Source organism: Tachyglossus aculeatus (assembly GCF_015852505.1).
Source record: "Tachyglossus aculeatus isolate mTacAcu1 chromosome 12 unlocalized genomic scaffold, mTacAcu1.pri SUPER_6_unloc_3, whole genome shotgun sequence".
Lineage (NCBI taxonomy): Eukaryota > Metazoa > Chordata > Mammalia > Monotremata > Tachyglossidae > Tachyglossus > Tachyglossus aculeatus.
In genome coordinates this window covers 7556073-7570099 of record NW_024044830.1, presented here as the reverse complement: position 1 = coordinate 7570099, position 14027 = coordinate 7556073, and the positions used below count along the sequence as shown (strand labels likewise).

The 14027-nt window shown below is 45.7% G+C and overlaps 1 protein-coding gene across 1 annotated transcript; it reads left to right on the top strand.

Moving 5' to 3' along the window:
• Positions 1-3244: 3244 nt before the first annotated feature.
• On the top strand, positions 3245-13803 carry LOC119921607 (olfactory receptor 13G1-like). The gene is made up of 3 exons (XM_038741720.1): positions 3245-3715; positions 3902-4032; positions 13743-13803. The coding sequence occupies exons 1-3, from the start codon at positions 3245-3247 to the stop codon at positions 13801-13803; spliced, it is 663 nt and encodes a 220-aa protein (XP_038597648.1).
• The last annotated feature ends 224 nt before the right edge of the window (positions 13804-14027 follow it).

Sequence of the window (14027 nt, the reverse complement as noted above, 5' to 3'; positions counted from 1 at the left end):
GGACAGAGACTGTGTCCAACCTGATTAGCTCGTAACTGCCCCAGCACTTAGTTCAGTGTCTGGCACAGAATAAGAACCTAAAAAATAACATGAGAAGAATGACTCTATCTGTATGAAATCTGTTGGTGTTGAGAGAATTATCCTGTTCATAGAATTGCCCACTTTTAGTATTGTGGTTTTTATTATTATTTACTATAATTATTAAAATTTTTGTATTTGTTAAACATTTCTTATGTGCCAAACACTGTACTACGCATTGGAGGTGAAGCAAGATAATCAGGTCAGACACATTCCCAGACCTAGATGGGGGTTACCAGTTTAAAGGGAAGGGATAGAAGGCATTTTGGGGCTTTTTTAATGTATTTGTTTGTTAAGCACTAACTATGTGCCAAGCACTGTGCTAAATCCTGGGTTAAATACAAGCTAATCAGGGGTATTTAATCCCCATTTAACAGATAAGGACTTGACAGCCATGTGGTCATGGTCATGTGGGGAGAGATTGAAAGGCTTATAATAAATTATCTCCTACTGGAAAGAAGACAAAACATGAAGTCATGAAACCTGACCTCTAATCTCTAATCTCGGCTCCACTAGCTCTGTGAGACCTCTGGCAAGTCACTTAACTTCTCTGAGCCTCGGTTTTCTCACCTGTAAATGGAAATAAAAGCGGATAAAAGACCTGCTGTCCTCTCTTCTGAGCCCAATGTGAGATGGGAACTGTGTCTGACCTGATTTTCCTATATTTTTAAATGGTATTTGTTAAATGCTTACTATGTGCCAAGCACTTTATCTAAGCGCTGGGGTAGATAAAAGATAATCAGGTTAGACAATTCCCATGTATCGCATTGGGCTCAATTTACAGATGAGGCAACTCAGTGATTTGCCCAAGATCACGCAGCAGACAAGTGAAGGAACCAGGATTAGAACCCTAGTCCTGCTGGCTCTTAGTCTGCTTGGCAAATAGTGAATGTTTATTAAATACCACAATTATTCCTACTATAAAGGACATCTGGGGCCATATCTTTGCCAGACGTGATTATCTTCTATCTTCCCCAGTGCTCAGTACAGTTCGTAGCAAATAGTAAGTGCTTAACAAATACCGTAATTATTATGTCATCAACATCAATGGTATTTATTGAGCACTTACTGTGGGCACAGAACTGTACTAAGCGCTTGAGAGAGTACAATATAATAGAGGTGGTACATACATTCCCTGCCCACGATGAGCTTACAGTCTAGAGGGGAAGACAGGCATGAATATAAATTAATAATTAATACATAATTTATAGATGTGTATGTAAGTGGTAAAGGTTGCCCAGAGGTCCCGAGAGCCTAGACAGTGAATAAAGGGGAGGGAAGTGGGGAAAAGAAGTTTTAATCAGGGAAGCCCTCTTGGAGGAGATGTGCCTTCAGTAAGGCTTTGAAGGTGGGGAGAGATGGGGTCTGGAGGGGGAGTTCCAGGTGAGGGGGAAGATGTGGGAAAGGGGTTGACGGCGAGATAGATGAGATAGATGAGATCGGGGCACAGTGGGTGGCCTGGCGCTAGGGTAGTGGAGTGTGCGGGCTGGGCTGCGGTAGGAGACCCATGATGTGAGGTAGGGTGGGGCGAGTTGACTACATGCTTTAAAGCCGATGGTGAGGAGTTTGATGCAGAAGGTGGATGGACAACCACCGAAGGTTCTTGAGGAGTGGGGAAATATGGCCTGAACTTTTTTGTAGAAAAATGATCCGGGCAGAAGAGTGAAGTACAGACTGGAGTACAGACTGGCTCACAGTCTTAATCCCCATTTTACAGGTGAGGGAACTGAGGCACAGAGAAGTTAAGTGACTGGCCCAAAATCACACAGCTGTTAAGTGACAGAGCCAGGATTAGACCCACGACTTCGGACGCCCAGGCCTGTGCTCTTTCCATTAAGCCATGCTGCTTCTCTATAATTATTGTATTAACAAATACAATAATTATAGAGACAAGGGGCAAGGAAGGCAGCGTGGAGGCTGATGTATGTGTCAAGGCCGAGTGAGTTGGAGGGTTCCAGAGGCTGACCTTGAAGGGAGGGGGAAGCGGGGGGCTGGGGCGGGGAGATAACGTGGGTCCCGGACTCTAGCAGTGTAGGCTGGAAACTTAGAATTCCGCTCTTCAAAGGAGCCCCGTGATAGCCATTCATCCAGCCATCAATCAATCAGTCGTACTTATTGATTGGTTCTGTGAGCCCGTTGTGGGCAGGGAGTGTCTCTACCTGTTGCTGAATTGTACTTTCCAAGCGTTTAGTACAGTGCTCTGCGCACATTAAGCGCTCAATGAATACGAGTGAATGAATGAATGCTTGCCCCTATTGTGGAAAGCTGTGGGAATTTCGGTCTGGGGGTTGGTGAGGTACACACATACACACAAACCCATACTCCCTGCACACATATATGTTCACACTTACACACCCTCACTCTCAATCAGCTCTCACACACACTCCCAAACATTTCTCATGCTGACACCCGTAAGTTCACAGACTCACATATCCACACACATATACACCAGCACTCATTCTCACATACACATATACACACTCACATATACACAGTTGAAAGAAGAAGAAAGAAGATGGGAGAAGGGAGAAAGAGGAGAAAGAGAAGAAGAAGAAGAAAAAGAAGAAGAAGAAGAAGAAGAAGAAGAAGAAGAAGAAGAAGAAGAAGAAGAAGAAGAAGAAGAAGACTTGGGCAAGCCACTTCACTTCTCTGTGCCTCAGTTCCCTCATCTGTAAAATGAGGATTAAGACTGTGAGCCCCACCTAGGCCAAGCTGATTACCTTGTACCTACCCCAGCGCTTAGAGCAGTGATTGGCACATAGTAAGCGCTTACCAAACACCATTATTATTAGTAGTACCAGTAATAGTAGTAGTAAACTACTTCTATTGTTTCCTCAGTTTCTCTCACTATTCCTAATTGAACATCGTCCAGGTCCAGTTCCCAGAGCCAGGAACGACAAAGACCAAAGAAGCAGACAACAGCTCTACCTTTGACCTGGACCACCAGCTCTCCTTCTTCCCTTCCCAACCAGCTCGGCCTCCTTCCTCCCCTCCAGCTCTGCCCTTCTCCATCATCTCTCCCTTTCACCTCCACCACCGACTCTCCCTTTCCACTTTTCCACCAGCTCTCCCACCTACCTCCCTGCCACCTCCCCTGCTTCATTCCATGGCCAGTTCTTCCTCTCCCCTTCACCAGCCCCTGCCCAGTCCCCCCACCCCAAGTCCGATGAACCTCGGCACCGTGTCCAAGTTCGTCATCCTGGGCCAGTCGAACCGCCCCGAGCTGCGGCCCCTCCTCTTCGCCATCTTCCTGTACGTCTACCTGGTGCCTGTGCTGGGCAACGGTCTCATCATGGCCGCAGTCAGTCTCAGCGCGGCCCTGCGCACGCCCATATACCTCCTGCTGCTGACCCTGGCCCTGGTGGACGTCTTATGCACTTCCCCCGTCGTATTCAAGATGTTGGAGACCACGCTGGGTTGCCGAAAGACCATTAACTACGGCGGCTGCATAGTCCAGCTCTTCTTCTTCACCTGGTCCCTGGGGGCCGAGATGGTTCCCTTCACCGCCATGGCCTATGACCGCTATGTGGCCATCTGCTTCCCTCTCCTCTATGCCGCAATCATGAGCCGGCAGACTTGCTCCGCCCTCCTCGCCACCGTCCTCCTCATCGCTGTCACCAATGCCTGGTCCACATGGGTCTCATCCTCCGGCTCACCTTCCGCTGGCCGGACGCCATTGACCACTTCTTCTGAGAGATCCCATCTCCCCTGCTGGTCCTCTCCTGCATCCCCTTTTGGGCCAACGAGGTGATGGTCTTCGTGGTCAACACATCCTGGTCATGGGGACTTCCTGCTGATCTGCATTTCCTATGGCTTCATCGAGGCCGCCATCCTCCGCATCCGGATGGCCAAGGGCAAGAGGAAGGCCTTCTCCACCTGCTCCTCTCACCTCTTCTACTCCCCTGTCATCTACACCTACATCCAGCCCGCCTCCTCCAGCTCCTTCGACAGGAGGTGGTGGCAGTCTACATCCTCTGCAACAGAGGGATCCAGGCGAGAGTTGGAAGGTCTTCTCCTCCTTGAAGGGCCGATTATAATAATGATTATTATTATTATTATTATCGTACTCACTGAGAGCTTACTGGCTGCCGAGCGCTGCTCTGAATTCCGGGATAGATACAAGTTTATCAGGTTGGACATGGTCCCTGTCCCACATGGGGTTTATGCTCTTAATGCCCATTTTACAGATAGGAAACTGAGGCTCAGAGAAGTGAAGTGACCTGGCCAGGGTCACACAGCGGACATGCATCAGAGCTAGGATTGGAATCCACATTCTTCTGACTACCAGGTCCGGGCTCTATCCACCAAGACTCACTGCTTCTCTACTTCTCCACCAATGAGGAACGAGATTCTCTCCTCCACCGCCCCCTCCAGTAATAATAATAATAATAATAATAATAATAATAATAATAATAATAATAATAATAATAATGGTAGTTTTTAGGCACTTACTACGTGCCAGACACCGTACTAAGCGCCGGGGTGGATACAAAGTCTCTGTCCCACTTGGTGCTCACAGTCTTAATCCCCATTTTACAAATGAGGTTACTGAGGCCCAGTGAATAATAATACTAATAACTGTGGTGTTTCTTAAGCACTTCATCTATGCTAGGCACTGAATTAAGCGCTGGTTTGGAATCAAGCACATCTGTTGGACACAGTCTCTGTACCAAATGGGGTTCACAGTCTTAATCCCTCTGTTACAGACGAGGTCACAGAGGCTCAGATAAGTCAAGTGACTTGTCCAAGGTCGCACAGCAGATGAGTGGCGGAGCCGGGATTAGATCCACTAGGCCACGCTGCTTCATGGAGGAGCATAAAATACAACTAAATATTTTCCCATCCTAATCCCTTGTAGTCCCTGGGGGAGGATGGAGCTACACGTTGGCCATTATAATAATGATAATGATGGTACTTGTTAAACTCTGACTACGTGCCAAGCATTGTTCTAAACGCTGAGGTAGATTCAAGGAAATCAGTTTGTCCCACGTGGGGCTCCAGTCTTAATCCCCATTTTACAGGTGAGGGAACTGAGGCACAGAGAAGTTAAGTGACTGGACCAAAATCACACAGCTGTTAAGTGACAGAGCCAGGATTAGACCCACGACTTCGGACACCCAGGCCTGTGCTCTTTCCATTAAGCCATGCTGCTTCTCTATAATTATTGTATTTGTTAAGCGCTTACTATATGCCAAGCACTGTTTAAAGGGCTGGGGTAGATACAAGATCATCAGGTTGTCCCATGTGGGGCTCACAGTCTTAATCCTCATTTTACAGGTGAGGTAGCTGAGGCACAGAGAAATTAACTGGCTTGCCCAAGGTCACACAGCTGATTAGTGGCGGAGCCAGTATTAGAACCCACAACCTCTGAATCCCCGACCCCGGGCTCTTTCCTCTAAGCCAAGATGCTTAGCTCATCCACCTCACGTCAAAAAGACTATCAGTCCATTGAGGGCAGAGACTTTCCTTCCTCAGGTCATCTACTCCTTCCTCAGGCATCCTGCAGGGGGGGCGCCAAAATCACTTTCTGTTCACTCCGCTGGAGGGCCTGAAGAGTTCAAGGGATAATTTCCATATCCGATAGCAAACGACGGGAAAATGTGCATATTTGTGCCCTATGTGAGAGTCTCATCAGGTTTGCACCTACATTCTCCTGTAGTTCTTTTGAACATCACCATTTCCATGCGTGACCATTTTAGCCATCTTTTCCTCCTGTCTGTAAATTAATGAATTGCATTATTCCTTCACTGTAAAGCGCTTAATATGGGTCGAGCATTGTTGTAAGCTCTGGGGTGGATACTAGCTTATCAAGCTTATCTCTCGTTCTACAGCTCAGCCCGCACCCTCCGCTCCTCTGCCGCTAACCTCCTTACTGTGCCTCTTTCTCGTCTGTGCTGTGGGGCGGCAAGATGGGGTAGAGCCAAGGGAACGAGGTGGGGTGATGGGGAGGGGAGGGGGAGTTGAGGAAAAGGAGGTGCAGGTCTTCTACCTCTATTATACCTTCCCAAGTGCTGAGTACGGTCCAGCGGCAAGGGCACAGGCTTGGGAGTCAGAGGTCGTGGGTTCGAATCCCTACTCTTCCACTTGTCTGCTGTGTGAACTTTGTCATCACTTCAATAATAATAATGATGATGGCATTTATTAATGATGAAGATGGCATTTGTTAAGCGCTTACTATGTGCAAAGCACTGTTTTAAGCGCTGGGGGGATGCAAGGTAATTAAGATTGTCCCTCGTGGGGCTCACAGTCTTCATCCCCATTTTTCAGATGAGGGAACTGAGGCACAGAGAAATTAAGTGACTTGCCCAAAGTCACACACTTGACAAGTGGCGGAGCCGGGATTTAAATCCATGAATTCTGACTCCAAAATCCGTGCTCTTTCCACTGAGCCACGCTGCTTCTCAGCGTGTCTCACTGTGTCTGTGTCTCTTACTTCTCTGTGTCTCAGTTACCTCTTCTGTAAAATGCTGTTGATGCCTGTCTACTTGTTTTGTTTTGTTGTCTGTCTCCTCCTACTAGACTGTGAGCCCGTTGTTGGGTGGGGATTATCTCTCTTGCTGAGTTGTACTTTCCAAGCGCTTAGTAATGCTCTGCACACAATGAATGCTCAATAAATGTGATTGAATGAATGAAATGAATGCATAAAATGGAGATTGAGCCTGTGAGTCCCATGTGGGACAGAGACCGTGTTCAATCTGATTGCCTTGTATCTACCCCAGTGCCTAGAAAAGTGCTGGGCACATAGTAAGCGCTAAAAAAATGCTATAATTAGGTGTTGGTGTAGTAGTAATAGCACAATCCTCTGTATGTAGTAGCTGCTCAATAAATGCCATTGATTCCTTGACACTGGGTCTTGTTTCTTTTTACTCTCCCAAGTATTTAGTGCAGTGTTTACCACTCAAAATGCACTCAATCTACACTATTGGTCATTGATTGATCGATTGAAAGATTGATCGATCCCAAGAGGCCCTGTCCACGAGAAACAGCGCATACCGAGGCTACAGCACTGAGCTCATTGTAGGTTAGAAGTGATTATTGCCTGCTCCAGTGAGAATAATAATTATGGCATTTGTTAAGCACTTATTAGGTACCGATCATTGTTCTAATCCCTGGAAGCAGCGTGGCATAATGGATAGAGTGCAGGCTTGGGAGTCAGAAAGACCTGGGTTCGATGCCCGGATCCACACCTTGTCTGCCGTGTGAACCCCCCTAGACTGTAAGCTCGTTGTGGGTGGGGAATGTATCTGCCAACTCTATTATACTCTACTCTCCCCAGCGCTTAGAACAGTGTTCTGCACACAGGAATTGCTCAATAAATATGATTTATTGATTGATTGGTATAGCTGAAGAGGTATATCAACGTGTACAAAAACACTAAGGGGGGTTGTGATTGCCAAAGTGCTGAGGAAGCTGATTTTTATTAATAATAGCTTAATAAATGTTTTATTATTAATATCAGTTAATAATAAATAATCTTATAACAATAGTAGTGGTATTTATTAAGCTCTTACTCTGTGCCAATCACTCTACTAAACACTGAGAAAAATATAAGATAGTCAAACAGTTCCTGTTTGACAAGGGACTCAAAGGCTAAGTAGAAGGGAGAATCTTTCAATCAATCAATTATATTTATTGAGCACTTCCTGTGTGCAGAGCATTGTACTAAGCGCTTGGGGGAGTACAATATAACAGGGTTGGTAGACGCATTCCCCACCCAAAATGAGCCCACAGTCCAGAGGGGAGAACCAGTATTGAACCTTCATTTTACAGATGAGGAAAATGAGGCCCTAAGCAGTTAAATGACTTGCCTAAGGTCACGCAGCAGAGGGACCTGAGATTGGCACCCAGAGCCCTGTACTTAGTGCTTTGCTTCCTGTTGAACTTTGCCAAGAGCTTAATATAGTGCACTGCCAACAATGGGTACTTAATAAATACCTTTAATACCACAGAAGGGAACTGGACTCAGTGAATTCAATTTCAAAGCCTTCCTTAGAAAAATCCCATCTCCTCCAGGAAGACTTCTCAGATTAACTCCCAAGCTTTCCTTCCAACACGTCTTTGCATTTTCATACTTCTTTCCTTTCCTCAGCGCATACTCCTATGCAATTTTTATAATGCTGCTATTTATGGACCCAGCACTGTGCTATAAGTGTTGAGATTGATTCAAGATAAACTGATTGGACACAGTCCCTGGACTAATATTGTAAAAGGGAGGAAAAACGGGTATTGTACCCCCATTTTACCAATGAGGAAATAGCCACAGAGAAGTTAAGGGGCTTTCCAAAAGCCACACAGCCGAAAATAGCAGTGCCTGTTCTCGAACCCATATCTCATGTCTTTCAGTCCTGGACTAGGCTGGAATTTGTGAAGTCACGTATGACAGTAGCACAAAGGATAATCAGTCAGTCAAACAATCAATCAGTGGAATTTATTGAGTGTTTACTGTGGGCAGAGCACTGGACTAAACATTTGGGAGAGTACATAACAGAGGTGGTGATCACTGTTAGGCACTTACTATGTATCAGGCACTGTACTAAAGACTGAGGTAGATACAGGCTCAACAGTTTGGTCCCGGTCTTAATCCCCATTTGACAGATGAAGGGACTGAGATACAGCGATGTGACTTGTCCAGGGTCACACAACAGATAAGAGGAGGAGGCAGAATTAGGTCCTTCCGAGTCTAAGTCCCGGTCTCTAACCACTAGGCGATGCAGCTTCTCACGCTCCTCCTCCACCTCTCCATCGGAGTGTGAGCTGGGGGGATGCTCTCTAGGAGAAAAAAAATATCTTCTGCTGGCCAAGGGGTGCCGACAGTGTCCAGCGATCTGAGGAATTTGGAGGGGGAGGAGGGAAGCAGGCCCGAGAAGGAATCAGAATAAAGTCCAGCATTCTTTCATTCATTCATTCATTCATTCATTCATCTAATCGTATATATTTGAGCGCTTACTGTGTACAAAGGACTGTTCTAAGCGCTTGGGAAGTACAAGTTTGTAACATATAGAGACGGTCCCTACCCAACAACGGGCTCACAGTCTAGAAGATTTTCGCATCTGCTGTTCATTTTCCCCGCCTCTCCCTCCTCATTGCATGAGAACTAGGCCTCCGTCTGACTTGATTTCCCTCTAGGGAGAGGGGATAAACTTTTCCGGCAGCTGCCGTCTCCTTTTTTCGGTTCTCTCAGCCCCGAGTGGCCTCCACTGATTGCTCCTTCAAGCTGGTTGGCACTTGAGACCTCGATAGGAAGTTCACCCCCTTGCATCCTATTAATAACGTTCTGAAGTGCTCCACACGTTGCATTTTTAACAAGTCCATGAGAGCCTCCGTGCAATGGGCAACGCTTGGTTGCTAATTTTCACCGAGCTCGCTTTAGCCTGGGGAGAGCAACAGAGATGCTTCTGGTGGCTCTTGGGCTGCTGGGTTGGAGGGAGGGGGGAAGGGTACCCGGGAGGGACGAGGCAGGGGTCGGCAGACGCTGACACTCTCTCCACCCAACTGCACTGTGTCCTAGGAGTGACCCCCAGCAGAGAGGACGCCGAGGATGGAGTCTGCCGGGGAAATCAGCCAGCTTCACTCCTGAGTGGAGCAAAGTCTTCCCAGCTCTCATCTCCCAGACAAAGCCTCTTTGGACAATTTTCCTCTGCTGACGAGTTGTATTCTCGTGTAGGCCTCCAGACTCTGTTAAAATGCGATGGACGAGGTTATTCAAAACACACACAAATGCACACATATGCATACATTTACATTTTTATCCATACGTACATAGCCCCATACACATATAAACATGCTCACACACATACATGTTGGTGGTGTACATATGTGCATATGTTTGTCTGCAGCCATACATATGTGCAAATAATAATAATAACAATGATGATGATGGTATTTGTTAAGCACTTACTACATGCCAAGCACTGTTCTAAGCGCTGGGGTAGATACCAGGTAATCAGGTTGTCCCACGTGGGGCTCACAGTCTTAATCCTTATTTTACAGATGAGGTAGCTGAAGCAAAAAGAATTGAAGTGACTTATACACACATCCACATGCACACATTTGTATACATTATATACTTTTAGACCGTGAGCCCACTATTGGGTAGGGACTGTCTCTATATGTTGCCAACTTGTACTTCCCAAGCACTTAGTACGGTGCTCTGCACACAGTAAGCGCTCAATAAATACGATTGATGATGATTATATACTATATATATATGATGTGCATATATCTATAAATTTGATGATTTATATTGATGCTATTGATGCCTGTTTACTTGTTTGGATATCTGTCTCCCCCCTTCTAGACTGTGAGCCTGTTGTTTGGTAGGGATTGTCTCTATTCGTTGTTGAATTGACCTCTCCCAAGCGCTTAGTACAGTGCTCTCTACACAGTAAGTGCTCAATAAATACAATTGCATGAAATATAATTGAATGAAATATGACTGAATGAATTTGTGCATATGTACATGTTCACAGATATATAAGCATATATATGCATATGTGCAAACACTCCCACTTGTATACGGGCATACATTCATGTGCACATGTATTTATGAATGCACGTGCACTCACAAATGTACGTGACTACACTCAAACATATGCAGGAACACATATGCAGATGTATAAGTGCACACTTATGTGGAGGAAACAGCTGTGGCTTAGTGGAACGAGCCCAGGCTTAGGAGTCAGAGGTCGTGGGTTCTAATCCTGGTTCTCCCACTTAGCTGTGTGACTTTGGGCAAGTCACTTAATTTCTCTGTGCCTCAGTTCCCTCATGTGTAAAATGGAGATGAAGACCGTTAGCCCCACGTGGGACGACCTGATTACCTTGTATCTCCCCCAGTGCTTAGAACAGTGCACAGCACATAGTAAGCCCTTAATATATACCATCATGATTATTATTATTACCTACATTCTCACACATGCATACGCATACTACATGTATACATGCACACTGGGGTGGCCATTCACCAAACTTCTATGCAGGACATGTTTGGTTTCCATCTGGTTTTTCCCCTATCCAATTAATCAATGGGCTATGTTTATCCAGAGCCGATTGGGTCCTTAGTACTGGGCTAAGCATCGAGTTCTCTACTGTACTAAGCATTCAGCACCAAGTACTAAACACTGAGAAGAGTTCAAGAGAAGCAAGAAACACATTGCCTTGCCATCAAGGAGCTTGCAATTTAATGGGAGGGAAGAGATCAAAAGTATTTAAAAGAATAAAAGCAGAAGGAAAACGAAGATTTAACGGGAAATGTGTCAGGATGAAATGGTTGAATAAAAAATTGAATAAGTATAAGTATGTATAAGGATAAATATAACAATCAATAAACGTATACGTACATATGTATCAATCAATTGATAGTATTTTCTGAATTTCTTCTCTGTACAGAGCATTGTATTAAAGGCTTGGGAGTGTATCAGTCTCCCCTTCTAGACTGTTAAGTTCACTGTGGGCCCTATGTGGGACATGCACTGCTCCAGGTGCACACCACAGCGCTTAGTACAGTGCCTGGCACATAGCAAATGCTCAGCTAATACCATTTAGGAAAAAAAATCATGAAATCAGGATTTCAACCTTCCCTAAGTGTTGCAATCCTCCAGGGAAACAACCTCTCTGTGTTAGCCATTTTTGTGCTATTTGGAGCTACCAAAGACACAATACAGAATCAATGACTTGGTGGCATTTATTGAGCACTTACTGAGTGCCAGCCCTATACTAAGTACTTTATCATTGTTATTCTTACTATTATCTTTATGATATTGGGACAAAGCAGAGGGGTAGATACAACTAAATCAGGTCGGACGCATTCTCTGCCCCACACTGGCCTCACAGTCTGTTTCATTTTCTGCTTATTTTATGGTGTTTGTTAAACACCTGCCACGTGCCAGGGACATTACTAAACTCTGGGGGAGACTGTGAGGCCGTTGTTGGGTAGGGACCATCTCTGTATGTTGCCAAATTGAACTTCCCAAGCGCTTAGTACAGTGCTCTGCACACAGTAAGAGCTCAATAAATACGTTTTAATGAATGAATGAATAACTGGATAGGAAACAGTTCTTGTCCAACATGGAGCTCATAGTCTTAATCCCCATTTTACAGATAAGTTAACTGAGGCACAGAGAAGCTAACTGGCTTCTCTGTGTAGAGGAGAGGGAGAACAGGGATGGAATCCCCATTTTACAAAGAGGAGGCAGAGAAAAATGAAGCGACTTGCCCGAGGTCATGCAACAGACATGGGGGAGAGCCGGTATTAGAACCCAGCTCCTCTGACACCCTGACAAATGCTCTTTCCACTAGACCGTGCTGCTTCAAATTCTTGAAGCATATATGACAATAGCGATCAGTACAATGCTCTGCAACAGCAAGAGCTCAATAAATACGATTGAATAAATAGTAAGTCATACGTTTCCTTCCCTCGAGTAACTTAGAGTATAATGGAGAGCCATGAGATCAATCCATCACTGGCAGTTATTGAGCACCTACTCAGTGTTAGGTACCGTACTAAATGTTTGGATGAGTGCAAGACACTTGTCTCTGCCCTCAAGATGTTTACAGGCCAAAGGAGATAGCGTGCAATCAGTTTTGCTCTTTTCATTCTATCAAAGACCTACTGAGTGGTAGACACTGTACTAAACGCTGGAGAGGGTACATAAAAGCATAGCAAAACACATAATAATAATAATAATGGTATTTGTTAAACACTCACTATATGCCAAGCCCTGTTCTAAGTTCTGGGGTACACACAAGGTAATCAGGTTGCCCCATGTGGGGCTCACAGTCTTCATCACCATTTTCCAGATGAGGCAGCTGAAGCACAGAGAAGTGAAGTGGCTAGTACTCCATTCTCACACATAATCAGAATATAATTAATAGCAGTATTAGTATTAGTATCATCATCAGCATCAACACTGTGGCATTTGTTAAGTGTTTATTCTGTGTCAAGCACTATATAAGTGCTGTGGTAGAAACACGCTAATCAGGTCAGGCGCAGTCCCTGATGATCAGGTCCCACATGGGACTCACAGTCTAAGTAGGAGGAAGAATAGGTATTTTACCCCTATTTTGCAGATGAAGGAACTGAAACACAGAGAGTTCATTTAATTCATTCAGTCGTATTTATTGAGTGCTTATTGTGTGCAGAACACTTAACTAAGTGCTTGGGAGAATACGATGTAACAATAAACAGACACGTTCTTTGCCCACAAGGAGCTTACAGTGTAGAGCTACACACAAGAGCTACAGACTAGAGAAGTGAAATGACTTTCCCAAAGGCCCACAGCAGGTATGTGGCGGAACCAGGATCAGAACACACGGCGAACTTGCTGAGGGCAGGGAAAGGGTCTGTTTATTGTTATATTGTACTTTCCCAAGTGTTTAGTACAGTACTTTGCCTACAGTGCTCTGCACACAGTAATCACTCAATAAGTACAATTCAATGGATGAAGGAATGAAAGGAAGCGTTCAATGAATACAACTGACTGACTGAATGAATGAAGTCCTCTGACGCCCAGATCCGTGAGCTTTCCACTTGCCACGTTGCTTCCGAGGAGTGTAAGCTCCCCGTGGACAGGGAATGAGGCTCCTGTTGCGTTTTACCAAGTGCTCAGTCCAGCGCACCGGCTCCCGGGCAAGCCCAGTTCATAGCGCTCCTACGGGTGCCGAAGAGATCCCAGCGGGCCTAACGTCTGCCTCAGCAACTTCCGGAGGGCCCCCTTGACCTCCTAGTTCCTCAGGCTGTCGAGGAGGGGGTTGAGGACGCCATAAAGCATGCTCACGAGCCCGTCGCTTCTGGGAGAGTGACCGGAAGACGGCCGGATGTAGGTGACGATGATGGGGCTGTAGAAGAAGCCGACGGCCAGCAGGCAGGAAGTGCAGGTGGACCAGGCCCAGCACTTCCCCTAGGCCCAGCGTCTCTTCAAGGTGGTGGCCGCGACGAGGACGTAGGAGAC

What these genes read in the sequence shown, in the direction of transcription:
- LOC119921607 (XM_038741720.1), top strand. Translation starts at nt 3,245, where the DNA reads ATGAACCTCGGCACCGTGTCCAAGTTCGTCATCCTGGGCCAGTCGAAC. An exon ending in CCAATGCCTGGTCCACATGG is followed by an intron (nt 3,716 to 3,901) that starts GTCTCATCCTCC and finishes GGCTTCATCGAG; the next exon opens with GCCGCCATCCTCCGCATCCG. An exon ending in TCCAGCTCCTTCGACAGGAG is followed by an intron (nt 4,033 to 13,742) that starts GTGGTGGCAGTC and finishes CGGGTGCCGAAG; the next exon opens with AGATCCCAGCGGGCCTAACG.